General features: G+C 41.9%; 1 protein-coding gene across 10 annotated transcripts in view; it reads right to left on the minus strand.

Annotated features, from left to right (window-relative positions):
• Nucleotides 1–4,281: 4,281 nt before the first annotated feature.
• Nucleotides 4,282–18,296, minus strand: part of Nr1h4 (nuclear receptor subfamily 1 group H member 4) — an 83,149-nt gene continuing 69,134 nt past the window's right edge. For 9 of the 10 annotated variants that reach the window (XM_029563347.1, XM_029563346.1, XM_029563340.1 and 6 more), the window contains 2 exons: nt 6,854–6,967; nt 4,282–4,881 (listed from right to left, as the gene is read on the minus strand). In XM_029563347.1, coding sequence (XP_029419207.1) covers nt 4,643–4,881; nt 6,854–6,967 — 353 coding nt within the window. In that variant the 3' untranslated portion in view covers nt 4,282–4,642. The remainder of the gene's footprint in view (nt 4,882–6,853; nt 6,968–18,296) is intronic. The other variant, XM_029563348.1, reaches the window with a different exon arrangement.

Genomic DNA, 18,296 nt, shown 5'->3' on the forward strand with positions numbered 1-18,296 from the left:
CTTTTGACAGTGCTAGGATTAAACTGAGGGTGTGTTAGGCAAACCTGAGCTAGGTACCCATCCCTAAGCTAATTATCTTGATTTAGTGTAGAGACACAGGTTCAAGATTCAGTCCCATAAGTCCCCTCTCTCCAAATGTCAGTCATAAGTCCCAGGTTAACACCTAGACTACTGACCAACCAGCTCTAAATTTAGGGTTCCCACAACCCCCTTCTTAGGTTTAGTATCCTTAGAATAGGGTGCAGGACTCAGGAAAATAGTTTCAATATATTAGTTTCTTTTCTCCCATAAGTTGCTCTGACAAAATGCCTGACAGGAGCTACTTAAGGAAGGAGAGTCTTACTTGGGCTCACAGTTTAGAAGGCACAGCACACGGTGGTAAGGAGGGCATGGGGGGTGGGGGTAAGAGTGACTCAGTTTGTGGCAGCAGGTGCGTGCAGAACAGTTTGTTCACAACTCGATCAAGAAGCAGAAAGCCAGGACAGAACTGGAGAGTGATCTGTCTCCACCAGCGAAGTTCCATGTTCCAAAGGCTCCACATAACCTTCCACAATCATGCCACCAGCTGGGGAGGCCCAAGTGCTCAAATGGGGAACATCTCAGACGCAAATCATACCATTCATTATTACCAGTTTGTTAAAAAGAATATAACTCGAGGTGGAGGAGTAGGAGGCTGGAGCGGGGTCGGGGTGGGGGGGTCTGCGTCTTGGCGGGTTCAGGGCGGTTCTGTGCATGCCTAGGGTGCCGCGCCCTCGAACTGAGACCCCAAGTGGCCCTTTGAAGCGCTTACGCTCCATTGGCTCCATTGCTTTTGATCTAAGGATTTGCGTACTGTACCTACGGATTCCTGGTGTGCCTCCAAAGGAAAGCTAGTGGCTGGGATTCTAATAAACTCCCTGGAGTTAATAGAAAGGTGACAGCTGCATGGCTGTGCCCCAGACTTGCCCGCTGGGACCTGCCCATGAGCCTGTAGGTGCCCAGGCGGAGCCTCAGCTCTGCACTCGCAGGTTGGTGGAGGACTTCCTCAAGGAGGAACTTGAGCTGAGCCAGCTGCAGTTTCCAGAGCCTGTGGGTGTCACCTACAACCCAGTGGATTATGCATGGGAGCCACACTGCCTGTGGCTATGTGACTCACTACTGCCAGGGCCCCAAGCAAGTCCTCTTCCTAGGCATGAATCCTGCACCCTTTGGCATGGCTCAGACTGGGGTGCCCTTTGGGGAAGTGGATGTGGTCCCAGATTGGTTGTGCATTGGGGTGCATGTGCTGACCCCTCCCCAAGAGCATCCTAAGCAACCAGTATTGGGCCTCCAGTGCCCACAGTCAGAGCCAGGTGTACTGGCAAAGCCTTGTGATCCCAGGAGAGAGGAGGATCAAGAATTCAAGGTCATTAGTGGCTGCATAGGGGGTTCAAGGCCAGCCTGGGATACATGAGGCTCTGTCTCAAAAAACAAAATGAAGAAGAGAGTGAACTTCAGGGTTTTCATCCTTGCTGCTTCACCCCCTCCCCTTGTGAACTCCCTCTCTCTCCTAGTCTCTGAGACTGGATTTTACTGTGTAACTCAGGCTGGCATCAAACCTCAAACTTGTGATCTTTCTGCCTCCCTCTGCCTCCTGAGTCCTGGGGTTGTAGTGCCTGACCTGCTTGTAAACTCTTTGATGGATAAATTGACCAACCTCTCTAAGCTTCAGATGCCTCTGTAAAGGGGGATGATGCCTCCTGGGGTGGTGTGAGGACTGACTGATACTGCAGAGTGCCTTGCAGCAGCCTGGCTCGTGGTGTTCACTCCATACTCCTCCTGCTTGCCTATCTCTGGGCTGGAGGGCGGGTGTGACACTGCACTACAAGAGAAGCTCCTGTCCACTTTGAAGTCCTTTACCTGTGGCCCTACAAGAGTTGGACAACATTATGAGAATCTCAGCCTGTGATTTTTCAGACTAAGCATTAAAGGCTCCTAACCCTAAAAAAAAAATTAAAATATAACTCAGAAAAAGCCAAATGGAAAATATGTACAGGAGAAGGTAAAGGGTTTGAGGAACATGGAGCTTCTACATGACCTCTTCTGACATACCACCCTCCAAGCCACCTCAGTATATTCACCAACCCAGAAGTTTTCCAAATCCCATTATTTAAGGATTTTATGGAGACTTACCCACACAGGCAAGATTTATTAAATAGTTGGCCTTTGGTGATTGAACTTGATCCCTAGCCCTTCTCCCCTCCGTAGATTTTGGGGGTTGAGACTAAAATTTCCAGTTCTTTAATCACATGGTCACATGGTTGGTTCCTGTAGCAATATGCCCCATCCTGAAGTGTCTAGTGGCCTACCAAGAGTCATTTTAGTAGTATATGTTTAGATATGGTTAAAGGGGGCTTGTCATGAATACCAAAAGATGCTCCTATTACCCCACTGCTCAGAATTCCAAGGGTTTCTTAAGCTGTGTCAGGAACTGGGAAGAAAGTGCAAAATATGTATTTCTTATAGTATCACGATTACTTTTTCATATGGTAAGCATTATATTTTCTATCCCAAGGTTTTGAGCACTTGAGTGCATCCACGCAAGGAGGATGACGCATCTAGCTCTGTTTGCAGTGTCCCACAAGTCCCCACTTCCCACCACTTCCCCCACATGTTGCTTGTGATCCTGAGACATCAAACCACACTCAGTTCCCTCAAACTGAATCTATCCTTTCAAGCTTTCAGAAACGTTTTTGTCTTAATTCCCTCCCCTCACCGTGTCTCTCTACAGATGGGCCTGCACATCCCCACATACTCTTCATCTACTAAATCCTTCTTTTTTAACTTATTTATTTTTACTTCATGTGTATGAGTGTTATGCCTGTATGTGTGTAAGTACACCCATGCCCTCTGAAGACAGAAGGTCTCAGATCTCCTGGAGCTGGAGTTTTGGACAGTTGTTAGCCACCATGTGGGTGCTGAGATTTGAACCCAGGTCTTCTGCTAGAGTAGTCAGTGCTCTTAACCACTGAGCCATCTCTCCAGCCCCATTAACTAATCCTTCTAAACAAAGGGCTCTGACCTGCACTTAGCAATGGTCTACTCTGCCTCCCTCTGTCAGATCACGGCTGGTGTTTGGGAGAATCTGCCTAGTTCCAACCTTCCTCCTTCTGTTTCTGCTCCCCTCTTCCACTTTGGGATCTGTGACCCACGGACCGGGAGGCTCTCCTTTGAAGCCCAGGGGAAACTGTACCTCCACCATGAAACTTTATCAGGTTCCTGGGTTAGCCCGCAGTACTTCCCTCTGCAGTCCTTTGAACCCCACCCTCCAGGCAGTTACTGTACCTCTGTCATCTTTATACAGCACCCCATGGAGTTTAGCAAAAGAATCTTACTTGCACTTAAAGAGAACTTTTGTTTTTGTATCATGTAGAATCCAACCAGTGCTAGTTCCAACACATCCCCATTTCCACTGATTATTTTTTAATCCCAAGGCTGCTTTGTATTTCAGTATTAAAAACTCTTTGCCTACTAAGAAAGTTTCATTTGGCCTGACTTCAGGAGAAAGGGTGTTCTCAGGCCGTTACTTGCATAAGGCATTTTATTGTATTAGGGGAAAGACTGCTATAGTTGAACAATGAAGGAAGGAAATGATTAAATTCCTGTTTGGGGAGAAGCACAACAGCTGTGCACCCAGCTGTAAAAGTGGTATTTTAAAAAAATGAAAAAAATGATTAATTGTATGTGCTGAAGCCATTAATGAATGAGAGCTTTCTCTTTTTTAAAGTATTTATTTATTTATTTATTGTATGAGTGTTTGCCTGCATAGATGTAAGTAGACTCACGCGCATAATGCCTGCAGAGGGCAGAAAATGTAAGTACATCCATGTGCATAATGCCAGAAGAGGGCGTTGAATCCCCTTGAACTGGAGTTACAGACAGTTGTTAGCTGCCATGTGGGTGCTGGTGACTGAACCCAGCTCCTCTGCAAGAGCAGCCAGTGCTCTTAATTACTGAGACATCTCTCCAGCCCCATTGACAGTGAGCACTTTCAAGAGAGAAGAGAGAGTGTCTATCACTGTTGCTATCTGCATGCTCTGTTTGGAAATGCTGCTTTAAGACCCTGACTGTGAGAAAAGGGATTGCTTCAGGGAGTATTTGATGTGAAAATCATTAACTTCCTGAATAATCAGAAAGCTACTACAAATGAATGAATATCAATGATGACTTCTCCAGGGAGAGAAACACTCCCCCAGATTCAAAAAGATGTCCATCATCACTTAAAGAAAGACTTGTCAAATTCTGTTCCCAAAGAAAAACCTGTTACTATTATGTTCAGTTTATTGCCATAGTTGAACATAGCTCTTTAATAAATGTAATATTGCCAGATGAACAGCAAAACAAGATTTGCCCTAGTTCAACAGACAGAGAAATAAAGTAATAATTGATTTAATTAGGCAAACAGGGCATGCCAGTTAAAACATAGGGTTCCCTGAAGCCTTGTGAAACATAATATAGAGAAAGCAATTCTATCTAGTCTGTATTTACAACTATGGAAGTTATACAATTGCTGCATAAATATTCACTGAGATTCTTAAGTGAAGCCAGGTACAAATGAAATCAAGAAAAGTCAAACATGAGATTTCTGTTACAAGAACAGGAGCGAGCCCCTCCCTTGTGCTCATCACTGAACATCCCAGACCTCGCAGAGGAGTGGGGTGAACTTGTGGTCATTCACTCTCCAAGACATCAGCATCTCAGCGTGGTGATGATTGAATGTCCGAAGTTCAGTCAAGCGACCCAGGAGACAGGCAAAATGCTGAGGGTTTTCAGGCTGAGAAATCTTGCACAATTTTTGCAGCACGTCAAGCAGAGGTTCCTGAAGCTTCTCCACTGCCTCTCTGTCCTTTATGTATTGTCTGTCTGTTTGGAAGTTCAAAGTCAAATAGCAAAACAAAAAAGTGGGAAAACATTAATTTGACATCATTATGGCAATGACTAAGTTGACTGAAATGTGTGTTTACAAATGTACATTTAAATATATAAAATGTTCACTGTAATGAATGTATACACATAAACATACATACATACATACGCTAATGGAATCATATGTAGATCAAGGTACAGAACATCAAATGCTCCCAGAAGTTCTCCCAAACCCCCATTCCAATCAAAGCCCCTAAAAGAAACCTGTATACTAGGTCCAAGTGTCCCCTCTGGTGGAGATATTCCCAAGCTTGCTAGGTCACAGGGTATTTCTACATGTGTAAGGCTTAGGAGGCTCTGCCGAACAATTTTCTTTCTTTTTTCAATCATAATTATTTATGGCTGTGGAGGTTTGAATGAGAAATGTCCCCTTTAGGCTCAAGTATTTGAGCACTTGGTCAGTTGGCAGCACTGTGTAAGGGTAAGTCGTAGACCCTTGAGGAGGTGCAGTCTTGCTGGGGGAAGCACATCACTAGGGGTGGGCTTTGAGGATTCATAGCTTCCTCCCTCTTCCATTTTTGCCCTCTCTTCCTTTGTGAGCTCTCAGCACTATGAGCCCAAATAAACTCTTCCTCCTATAAGTTGCTTTGGTCATGGTGTTTAATCATAGCAACAGAAAAGCAGCTAAAGTCTGCCTAATTATCATATATCAAAATGATTGAAGCCTAACAGTATGTTTTGCAAACTATGAATGTAGTATTGCTTGCGCCCAAATTATTAAAGTAAAATTTTTAAACAGACAAATTTTTTTCACAGAAGTATTCATTTCCACATTTTCTAAAACAACAAGATACTATAAGTATCTAATAAACAGTAAGTATATCTCTGTACAGTCATACTGTGGAATCTAATACATGCCTTGTAACAAACTTCTACCAACTTAATTTTTAATTACTTGGAGTCTTTTGAAGAAATATGAATTTTTTAAAAGATAGAATGTTCTTTGTTATAAAGTAAAAATGTCTTTGATATTCTTGCTTGTGCTGGATAGCTTTAGTGTCAACTTGACACACCTGGGTTGAGGGAGCCCAGTTGGGGAATTGCCTCTATTGGGCTGGCCTGTGGCCATGTCTAAGGGGCATCTTCTTGATGAGTGATGTGGGAGGGCCAAGCCCACTGTGGGTGGTGCCACCCCTGGGCAGGTGGGCCTATGTTGCATAAGAAAGCAGGCTGAGCAGGGGTCAGGGGAGTAAGCCAGTAAGCAGTGTTCCTCCATGGCCTGTGCTCCTGCTCCTGCCTCCAGGTTCCTGCCCTGAGTTCCTACCTTGGGCTCCCAGATGAACTGTGACCTGGGATATGTAAGCTAAATAAACCCTTTCCTCCCCAAGTTGATATTGGTCAGAGTGTTTTGTCACAGCAATGGAGAAACAGACTAGAACACTGCTCAAATGTCAAGCACTTGGACAAGCCATCCCTGACCACTAATGAAAACAGCATTTTGCCCCACTCCCTTCAATTACAGTCATATTGCTATAATTTCTTTGAGACAGCCCAGGCTATCCTCCTCCATCAGCTTCCCAAGGGCAGAGGCTATAGGCCTGAGTTATTATGTCTGGCTCTTTATTATATTTTTTACAGAATTTTCCACTTTCTGAAAGTTTATTTTTGTTTCTTCATTTACTTCTTCACTGTTCTAGACCCTGAGCCTCCTGGAAGCTGTTTCCTGATGCTCTCCTCATGCCTAGAGCCATATTCTGCACATAGGAGGTATTCAACAGGTGTCTACTGACTCCATGAGGATATTTTATAAAAAGACCCAAAAGTATATGAAAATATTAATAATGGTTCTATTTGTATGATGGAATTATTTACCATTTTACTTTCTTTTTTTCTGTTTTCTGTTATTCTCTTTACTATACACACTGAGAATGAAGGAAAGTAAAAATTTCAAATGTAACCATGAAATCACCTGGACAGAGGATAACAATTGCTGTGAGCAGAGCGTATTCTTCTTGAGTCATTTTCAGTTCTCCAACACTTTTATAAAAACTGAACATTGGTGTTATATAGTCATCAGAGATACCTACACGGGAAAATTGAAAAGGCACGGTTATAATAAAAGGTTTTTAAACATTATTATTATTATTATTATTACTATTTTGACAGGGTCTCCCTAGTCCCAGCCTACCTGGAAGCCACTATGTGAACCAGGCTGGCCTTGATTTTGCAGTGATCTGCCTTCCTCTGCCTGCATGTATACCATGGCACTCATGTGGAGAACAGAAGACAACTTTGTGGAATTGATCCTCTCCTTCCACATTTACATGGGTTCTGGGGATCAAACTGACATTGTCAAGCTTGTGTAGTGAGCTGGGTTAAGAGCACTGGTTGTTCTTGCAAAAGACCTGGGTTCAAATCCCAGCACCCACATGGCAGCTAACAACCATCCATAACTCCAGTTCCAGGGGATCCAATGCCCTCTCCTGTCCTCCTAGGGCATTGCATGACAATGGGTGCACTTAAAATATACATACAGGCATAACACTTATACACACAAAATGCACATACAGGTATAACACTCATACACATAAAATAAAACAAGATTAATAAAAATAGGTAATAAACTAAAAAATTGTTTAAAAAGAAATATAAAAGAAAACCTGGGGAAATTCTTGAAGGTTTGTTTTAACTTTTGTTATAGATTTATGTGGGACAATTTTCATTAAAGTTTTTGAATATATGCTTTAAATAATTAGTACGATTGTCAAAAAATATCTGTCTGGTCAATTATTTTCATGTTTTTAGCAATATGTGTACACATGAATATACTTTCTATTTTCTACACTTGTGTCTTGAATCTATGTCAGGATTCAACACACATATTCCTATGTGCATATTTACTTAAATAGAGATGAAAACCCGAACATGGAACTGTCACAGAAAGACATATTTTATGTATTTGTTAGAGAATTATTCATTTGCTAGGATCGTGCATTTTTGCTCATTTAAAAAAACGTAATTTATTCCTATTTTATATGTATAAGTGTTTTGCCTGCTTATATGTAAGTACATTCGTGTTGTACAATGCCCACAGAGGTCAGAAGAGGGTGTCAGATCCCCTGGAACAGGATTTATAGACAGTTGTTAGCCACTGTGCGTGTGCTAGGAGCTGAACCTGAGTCCTGTGTAAGAGCAGTCAGAGCTCTTAGCTTCTGAGTCATCTCTCCAGCCCCTATTTTTTCTCATTTTAAATGATCCCTGTGTAATTACTGTGCACATGTGCAAATTCATTTTTATTATTTTGAATCATTTATTTATGAATGACTGATTTTTCCCCAGTAAGTTGCTTTAGAGAGAACTGATCTTTGAACAATCTTACAGGTGTCTCATGAAGTATGTATAAATAATTCTTTTCCCTTGAGTATGCAACTAGAGGTCAAGTGGCCAGACAGTGGACAGAATAAACTCTTATGAGGTCATACAAACCTTTCATTTATTTATTTATTTAGTATTTATTTGTGCATGTATGTATGTGCCACAGAGTTCATGTGGAGATCAGAGGACAACTCATGGGAGTTAGTTCCCTCCTTCTACCATGTGAGTCCCAGGGATCAAACTCAGGCAGTCAGGTTTAGTGGGTGAGTGCTTTTATCTGCTGAGCTATCTCACTGGTCCTGGGCCATAGCTTTACATACCATGAGATTTGGAAATAATATTCAAAGAAACTGATCTGAAAATGTTTAGTATTTAGAAATCATCTTTGACTACCAAATTCCCCAGTCTAATCATCCTTCTAAAGCTTCATCCTCCTAAGATGTTGCCCTCATATGCTAATTATAGTTGGTAAAGTTTGGGGAAATTAAAAAAAATGCTTATTATAATTGTTTTATCTTGTACATGTTGTAAAACCAAGGATATAGAAAAATGTAGAAATTAATAGGTGAGTTTTGAAACTTAATTTTACTACAAGATAGGTCAAATATAAATCTTCTCTGGGAATCAGAGTCAACAATCATAACTAAGCACACCCGCATAAACACTAGGAATTGTTTCAAGGACTTGTGAACCAGGAATTTCCAACATAAAAGCGTAATAACAGCATTGTCCTGAAGGGGGCAGCCCTTTCCTATTTTTCCTGCTTCCGCCTTCCTAACTGCTTACAAGGGTTCTGTTTCAACCTATTGGCTCAATGTTGGTCACAAGAGGGCGCAGTATTCTAACTCAGCCAGACACTTTGTCACGAAAAAAAAGGGGAGAGGAGAGGAGAGGAGAGGAGAGGGGAGGGGAGGGTAAACCAGGGTGGCTGTCTTATTTTCCCTTTTTAAAAAGTATTCTGTGATTGATGAGTTAATTATTCAAGAATCAGAAATACTCTGAAAGAATAACCCATAGCAAAATGCTATTGTGCTTTGTTTTTGTTTGTTGTTTTATGTTCTGGGGGTGCCAGAGAGAGGAATGCTAGGCAAGTGCTCTACCACTGAGCCATTTAAAATGAATCTTTTCTTCCCTAATTAACTTCCTCGTCTTAATCAGGAACAAAACCAAGGCAGTTTCTTTGTGTGGAGAATACATATTATATACGAATATATATATGATACATACGATGATATTATATATATGATACTTTTCTAATACTCTTAATATTTTTGCATTATTTATTATTGTTGGCGATCTCAAGCTAGACTGAGCATCTTGCTTAAAATGATACTATTTGCTCAAACCGCTGTAATTAGAATTTTTTTCTGGAAAATGGCACCACTCAATAGCATAGAGATTAAATATACATTCCAACATGCTACCAACCCATGAATGCCTTTGACTTTCTTTTCAAACTAAGCTCTCCCTACCCCGGTAGTTTCCCTGTTATTGAATGATACCAACTCCTCAAGAATCCTAAAGCTTGAGGTTGGAGCGATGGCTCAGCAGTTAAGAGCACTGGCTGCTCTTGCAGAGGACCCAGGTTCGATTCCCAACACCCACACGGTGGTCAACAACCATCCAACAACCATCCTTAACTCCATTTCCAGGGGATCCAATGCCCTCTTCTGACCTCTGCGGGCATTGCATGACATGGTGCACTTATATATATGCAGGCAATGCACTCATACACATAAAAAGAAGTAATAATAATAAATAAATAATAATAAATAGAATCCCAAAGCTTTTTCAGTTTGCCGTCTACACAACATATTTACCTTCTCATTGCTGTCTCATGGTCATATACTACACTAGAGGAAGAGTCCAGATCCAGCAGCTACTGTTGGTCTCATTCCCATCACAAAGGTTGGCACATTCAGGGACAGCAGCACAATTCTAGCCACTGACATTGCAAAGGAGTTAGCTGAAGTTCCCGAGAGAGAGAGCGCCATTCTCTTCCAACTTTTGACCATCACCGTGGTCTTGCTCGGGTGTGATTCCTAGACTGTCTTAAACCATTAACTAGGAGAACTTGCCTGAGAGGAAAGCCAACACACACGGAGAAAGACCAGAAGGACAGCAAGCAGCTGTGTCTTTGGTGGTACGCTGAGCCCTGAATTAACATTTCTGCTGCTCCTGCCCCTTTTCTGACTTCATTTGAGCTAACACTTTTCCTTATTTTTCTCTACTATTACTGGGAAACAAACCCAGGGTCTTAGTACAGACCAGGTAAGCATTCTACCCCAGTCCTCATTTCCTTGCTTTAAAAAGTAAAGTGTGTGTCTGTGTGTGTGTGTGTGTGTGTGTGTGTGTGTGTGTGTAAAGGAGTTTAACTGGAGAGACCCTACACAGGGTCACGGGGAAGTATGCTCATCCCAGGAGCCATAGGTTGCTAAATAAAATGCCCAGTGCCAGGTGTGGGATACCTCCCCTCAAATGGTTGATCAGAGGTGTCTTAGAGACCTTTCCACATGTGTGGAGTCAGAAGTTGGAGCTGGATATTTTCCTCTGTCAGTGAACCTGCAGCTCACTGATTGGGCAAGACCCCTGACTGCTTCCCCAGTACTTGGATCATAGGTGTAAGCCACTACACCAGCTTTTAATATGAGAGCTGGAGATCCAAACTCAGGTCCTTATGCTCACTTGGCAGGCATTGACCAACTGAGCCATCTTCCCAGACCCCCTCATTTTTTTTTACTATTTAAGACCATGTTCATCTGATTTTCTGTTACCATCCACCCAGGGTCACTCTGATAGTGTCCCTAACAAATAAAATACACAGTTTATTTCAAGTTCAAATGTTGCTTTTGCTGTAGAGCTTTCCCCATCACAGAGAAGCAGAATTAGTTGTCTTCTCCCTGATCAATTCTGTCATACCATTCACAACCATATCTCTCTTTCTCACCAAACAATGAAAGCTACATATAAATGTGTGAGAAGAGCAGCAATGACTGCACCTCCCTCTGCTTGGTCAGTGAAGACTGACACGGATGCTTCTAACCCAGTTCTGTCTCTCTAACAGTTAGCATCCTGCTGAAGACATACTAAAGATTCCAAAATGTTTGTTCAGTTAGACAGCATTATGTCTTGCTAGTCCCTTGTAACAAAGGTTACATAGTTATGAAATGTAATGAAAGCAGGAGATGTCTTTAGGACAATGAAGGCGTCAGCAAAATGGCTCGTGTATAAAGAAAGGCAATTGCTGCTCAGGCCTGATGACCTCAGTTAGATGCCTAGAATCCATGTAAAGGTGGAAGGAGAGAACCAACTCCACAAAACTATCCTCTGCCTCCTGCACGTGCATTATGGTATGCATGTCAACAAGCATCATACACACACACTAAATGAAAAAAATTAAAGACAACAGAAACATTCTTATGGTACTCAGAAATGTTTTAACTGCTAAACTCTACCAAGTGAGTCATTTGTGCCTTGTTTCCTGGCTTTACTTTTTAAAAGCTTCATTCAATTTAACAATTTAAAAACACACTTGCAGGACTGGAGAGATGACATATCCATTAAGAGCACTGAATGTTCTTGCAGAGGACTGGATTCAGTTCTGAGTATCCATATAGCAGCTAACAGCTATCTATCACTTCAGTTCCAGGGAATCTGACACCCTCTTCTGGCCTCCATGGGCATTGCTGGGTCTTGATATTCCTGACTAGCCAAACATTAGTGACAAGGAGCAACAGGCTTTCAGATACAACACCTGCCCTAATTTCTTGTCTGATGATTGGCTGTGTGATCTTGGGTAGGTCACATAAAATAGAAATGTAGTACCTACCTATAGAGGTCATTGGGAGTACTCACAAGATCTCTCTCTCTCTCTCTCCTTTCTCTCTCTCTGTCACTGTCTCTCTCTCACACCATTTGAAAATCTCATGATGTACTGTCATCCAGATAAATACTTATTGAGTTTGATATTTAATTTATGTCTATTATGGGTATCAAACAAGACCAAAGGTACTGGAAAGATGGTTCAGCTGCTAAGAGCACTGGCTGATCTTGCAGAGGACTGGGTTCGATTCCCAGCACCCACATAGCAGCTAACAGTCGTCTGTAACCCCAGTTTCAGGGGATCTGACACACTCTTTCGGCCTCCACAGGCTTTGTATAACATGGGTGCACTTACATAGATGCAGGCAAAATGCTTATGTACACAAAACTTTTTTAATAAAATATTTTATTTATTATTTTTATTTTTTATGTGTATGAGTGTATTGCCTGCGGTGCTCTTAAATGCTGAGCCATCTCTCCAGTGGCTGCCTTCTATAAAACTTTTTTTTAAAAAAGACCAAAAAGGCCTCTATAAATTTTAGGGCTTATTTAACTTGGAAATAAACAAAACAAGTTGTTTTTGTTTGAGAGGTTATTACAAATTTCCTTACTGCTAAAATGTGTTAGTGTTGCAAGTCCACTTCAGTCCCATCATATTTCATTTTATGGTATTATGTAGTTGTTCTTATTTTTATTAAAACTTCCAGCTTAGAAAACTAGTTTGCATTACAATACCACATTAGGGATAAATTCATCAATGGGATCAAATTCTGTAGAAACAACTCAGCTGTAGATTGGGTCAGATACATGTTCTGAAACTTCATGTGACATAAATAAACACTGTAGCTCCTGTTAAGTAAAAGCATCTCAGGAGACAGTATCTTTGTGTATGGAATTTGGGTACAATAATAGAAAACAAAAGAGTATGAATTTGCAGAATAAGAAAAGAAAATTTTACATTATGTTCTTCAGAGATTTCTTTAGGCATGAGCAGGGTAACTTTGAGAGGTTATGTTATTCTAGAAATAATATATAATACAAATGAGAATTATTGCATTAGCATTGGAATGAAAAGTTATTCTGAAAGGTCATCTGGCAAGATCAAGTTTTTATGTGACATGTAGGAGAGACAATGTTCTGAAAATTCACTGGGAGACGGGAACTCATAAATATTAATAGGAGGAAGAAACACCATTTTGGATAATAAAATACAAAGCAGCATGTGAGTTTTGATGGCTTTTATTGCCACAATATGTGGTTGATATTTGTAGAAAGAATCTTATTATAAACCAGAGATGTGCATATTTATTCACATCGATTATATTCTGGAAAACATCATCACAGAACTTTCATGAAACGTAAAGAATCACAGCTCTGAAGCTTACAATATTATAAGCAAAGGTTTTCTTAGACAATGAGATATGTTGAACTGAAAGAACCTCATTGTTTTTCACTTAGTTATTGCATTTATCTCTTTGTAGCTCTCCCTGCTTCTCAATCTCCCCAAATCTTCATTTCCATCATAGCTAGAAGGGTCTTTCTGTGGTATAACTAGGGTTATGCCATATCTATCCAGAATATTACAAAGATTTTCCATTATATTCACTTAAATTGAACTACTTTTGCAGCACATGGTGGACCTAATAATCTAGCACATGCTTTCAGCTTCATAAATAGTGCTTTCGAAGGCACTTGTGAGTGCTGTGTACAGAAGTTGTCTTATTCTGCACATCTTTGCATTTGCTGTTTCTGTATCACATACAATCAGACTTTCATGGCTTCGCACATTCCTAACCACCCTTTTCAATTCACTTGTCAACTTCCTGAGCCTCTCAAATACACTCACGCGGGAAGGTGAGCATTCTGTCATTCTCCAGTTTTATTTCATGCAACCCTCCTGATAGATGTGCTCTTCCACCTCGCCAAATAGGCTGCAAGTTCCTGAAGGACAAAGACCAGGCATTCATTGTCCTCTCCCTACCCTCATAACTGTACAGTTCCTTGTACAAAGCAACTACCAGTATTCGATACGTATTTGGGCAAAGACAATGCAAGAGCTGAGCTGAAAATGTCTGTATGATGTACATTTTTGCCAACATTTGCAGCAGGAATCGTCACACATAGGATGCTGTTAATTGACCCATGTTCATTTCATCGTTTTATAGAAAGGTATCTCAATCTTGGCTCTAGTGATGCCTTGGACCAGATAATTTTTTGCTAGGGGAAGGAAGGGAGCTGGCTTCTACCCATCAGATGTTCGTAGTGTCCCATCCCTCAATGTGACAACCAAAAATGTCTCCAGTTACTGCCAATATCTAAGAGAGGAAGTGGAGCACTCCTAATTGATAACCACAATAATCTAAAACTAGCACTTTTAGCTCGGTGTGTTGCATCTTCTTAAAACTCTACCTTTCCCAACAGTCGTTAATTAAGACTGAAAAAAAAGTGAGGTTGCAAGTTTGAAGAGGGAGAAAGTACAGTGATGGTTTCCCATGAGACTATGAGTGAGTTGACTGGGGAAGAGGGATAAGTTAACACTCCCCAGTTCCACTTGAAATGTGTGATCAAGAGTAACATTAGGTAAACCAATTATGCTGTTTTAATTTTCATGTTAAAGTTTGTGGGGAATTGTATTCAGTCAGGTAAGGGGTCTCCTTAGGTGAAAAAAAAAAAAAAACGCTCAGTTGGTCAAGTACTTGCTTAGCATGCACAAAGCCCTGGGTTCAACCCAGCACTGAATAAACTGGGCATGGTGATGCTGTACAACTAGAATCCCAGCATTTAGGAGACTGGGGGAGGAGGATAAAATGTTCAAGGTTTCTAGGCATGGTGGCACACCCCTTTAATCCTAGCACTTGGGAAGCAGATGCAGGTGGATCTCTGTGAGTTCTAGGTCAGCTAGGACTACTGGGAGACACTGTGGGGAAAAAAAGTTTAAGGTCATCCTCAGTTAAACAGTGAACTTGAGACCAGCCTGGGCTATAGGAGACCCTGTCTCAAAACCACCCTCCCTCCTTGCCAAAAATAAGCAAGGATTTAAATATCTCTAGCAAATAATCGAAGGAAGGATCATACTGATAGAGCCGAAACATGAAACCAAATGCTGAGGAGAATGAGGTCAGGAAAAAAAGTAATACAGTTGGGCTATGGAGATAGCTCAGGGGGTAAAAGCCCTTGCAAGCCTGACAACCTGAGTTTGGATCCTCTAAACCCACAAAGGCATGTGCAGTAATGCAAGCATCTGTAATCTCAGGGCATTCCTACTGGGAGATGAGAGGCAGAGACAGGAGAATCCCTGCAAACTTATATATGATGGTTTGCCTGGTGCAACACAGAACGACAAGGGGGGCCTGTCTCAAGCACGGTGGAAGGCAAGGATGAACACTGGTTGTCTTCAGACCTCCACACGTGCCCACACTCACAAGGGTTAGTGGATGATAGTTAATGAACAGAGGCTGTCACTGAACAAAGGAATGCTGGAGTGAGAGAGGGCACAAAGTGGGGGCACTGTAGAGTTAGACGGAACTGTCAGAGGGAAGGGGTGCTTGGCTTTGAGACCTTTGGAGGAGAGACATTATGGCTATTAACGGGGTCTGGGCCTGGTGTGAGATTAGTAAAGATCTATCTTCAAGTGTCACACAAACAGCAAATTGGATATATTTATGAAGCCATGAAGATGCCACCCTCAGACCTTCCTTTAAGAGGGTGTTGTTCGTCAGAGAACCAACAACTGAGCCCCTGTGGATGTTGAGGGCACACTGACACCAGTCCTCTGACAGTCAGTGACTAAGCGCAGTCAGTATGTTCAGAATGGCTTGCTCAGTGGGCATCTCAAGCTTCATCCCTCTCTGTTAGCCTAGGCTAGGTTCCCTTAGAACTGTGCTGTGGTATAAAGGCTCTCCTCACTCAAACCTGCTTCCACTTCCTATCCTTTCATTTTTCAGAGAAATGTTCCTAAATCAATCATGTACATATTTAATCCAATCCTGCTGTTTGCTTCTTGTAAGACCCAAAGCTTACATACTTAGAATAAAGCCTGGTCTACTAGCTGAGCGTGGTTGCACACACCTTTAATCCCAGCACTTGGAGGCAGAGGTAGGCAGATCTCTGTGAGATTGAGGCCAGCCTGGGCTACATAGTGAATTCCAGGTCAGCAGGGTCTACAGGGAGACTCTGTTTCAAAAAACCAAAACCAAACACTAAATTATTGTTAACTTTTGATGTCATGATTAATAGATCAATGCATCATATCTAAATGACTGTTACAGACATTTATTTAGAATTTTCTTCGAAGAATTCCAGTATTCTGTTTTGGAAAACGTTGGTGTATGGAGGGAGGAGGGGCTTCCTCTCAGTTGAATCATAGTAGAGATTTTTCCTACCTCATTCAGTTTGGGGAAGGGACGGGACCTGGTAATGCCCACATGGTCAGTGAAATGGCAGTTTGGGAGGGAGGGAGGGAGGGAAGGAGGGAGGGACAGGGAAGGAGGGAGGGAGGGAGAAGGGAAGGGGGAAGGGAAGGGGGAAGGAGGGAGGAAACTTCAATGGCTTTCTGCCAGTTGTATGTATGTAAGCACTTATACTTTAACAAAAATCACAATCTATACTAGTCTGTTCTGTAACCATTGACTTTTCTTACCAGTGGGTGAATGCGAGCAGCAAAAGTGAGAACAAGTGCCAGAAAATTTAAATGATAATTATAGTTAACAGTGAGTGCTCACTGATATGCTTGAGACCATTCATTCATGAACAAGTTCTTTTAGTCTTATAAGGTAGCAGTATTGTTTTCCTTGTTACCTAAGAGGAGAAATGAACATACCAAGGAATAAGTCCCAGTTTTCACTAACAGTACTATGGTTTTGATGCAAAATAGCTTCAATAGGGACTAGTGATGTAGCTTAGTTGGTAGAGTACTTTCCTAGAAGGCACAAAGCCCGGGGTTCAAGCCCCAGTACCATGTAAACAGGGGATGGTGGCACCCACCTATAATCTCAGTACTAAGGAGGTAGGGGCAGGAGGATCAGAAGCTTAAGGTGATCTTGGGTTACAAAACTAGTTTGAGGCCAGTCTGGGATACTTGAGACCTGTATCAAATCAAATAAATAAAAGCATTAAAAACCCCACAAAATCCTCAACAGGCTTGTTTTTTGAACACTTGGTCCCCAGTTGGTGGTACTGTTTCTGGAGGAGGGGGGGAAAGGGGGGGAGGGAGGGAGCGGGGGAGGGAAGAGAGAGAGAAAATAGTTGCTGAGTAACGTCCCTTCAGAACTCTTCTCATCAAACCATTTTAATTCCTATGACAGAAAGCCCACCTCTCTTTTCAGTGTCTGTCATCTGAATCAACTTTAAACAACTCGGAACAGGGGACACAACTGCCTTTATCCTTGGCTTAAACTCAGATGTTGTGATGGCTAATCCTTGGTGTCAACTTGATTGGATCTGAGATTAACTGAAATGAAAGAGATCTTCTTGACTGGATCATCTAAAGCCGGAAGACACACCCTAAATGTGGGCGTTACCTTCTGATGGCAGCCGGTATAAAAGACCAAGGCAGGGGAGAAGGCGGGGCTTTTTTACTGCTTGCCTTCTCTCTCGCTGGTGGGTTTGTCTTGCTGCTGTAGACCGAAGACTAGCTGATATTTTGGAATTTGTCAGACCTCCAGCACCAGATTGGGACTGCTGAGACATCCAGCCTTGTGGACTGAGCGACTACAGATTCTCAGCCTCTCCAGTGTGGTGCAGCCATTGTTGGACTACTCGGACTCTATCCTGTGAGCTAAGCTGATAAATCTCTATACATATTCATTCTACTGGTTCTGTTTCTTTGGAGAACCCTGACTAATACAGATGTGAAACGCGTATCTATCATTTATCGGTCAGACTAGTCAAGTCACTACAGGTAAGGTTTGGGAAAAAAATTCCTGTTAGTGTTCAGTCTAGGAAACCAGGAGCTCTGATACTCAGAAAGAATCATCTGAACAGAAAATGGATAAATGAGACAGACTTCCACTCATTCGTTCACCCTTTCATCAATTCTAAAGATTTTTCTTAAGCACCTACTCCAAACAGCATATGTCAGGACACACACACACACACACACACACACGCACGCACGCACGCATGTACACACATAATCAGATCTTAAAACAAGGCCCAGAGCAGGTGAGAAATAAAATCTATCACCTGACATTTATCTAGCAGGTTTTTGTTGCTTA

This window comes from Nannospalax galili, unplaced genomic scaffold, assembly GCF_000622305.1.
Source record: "Nannospalax galili isolate Female #2095 unplaced genomic scaffold, S.galili_v1.0 scaffold415, whole genome shotgun sequence".
NCBI classification, from domain to species: domain Eukaryota; kingdom Metazoa; phylum Chordata; class Mammalia; order Rodentia; family Spalacidae; genus Nannospalax; species Nannospalax galili.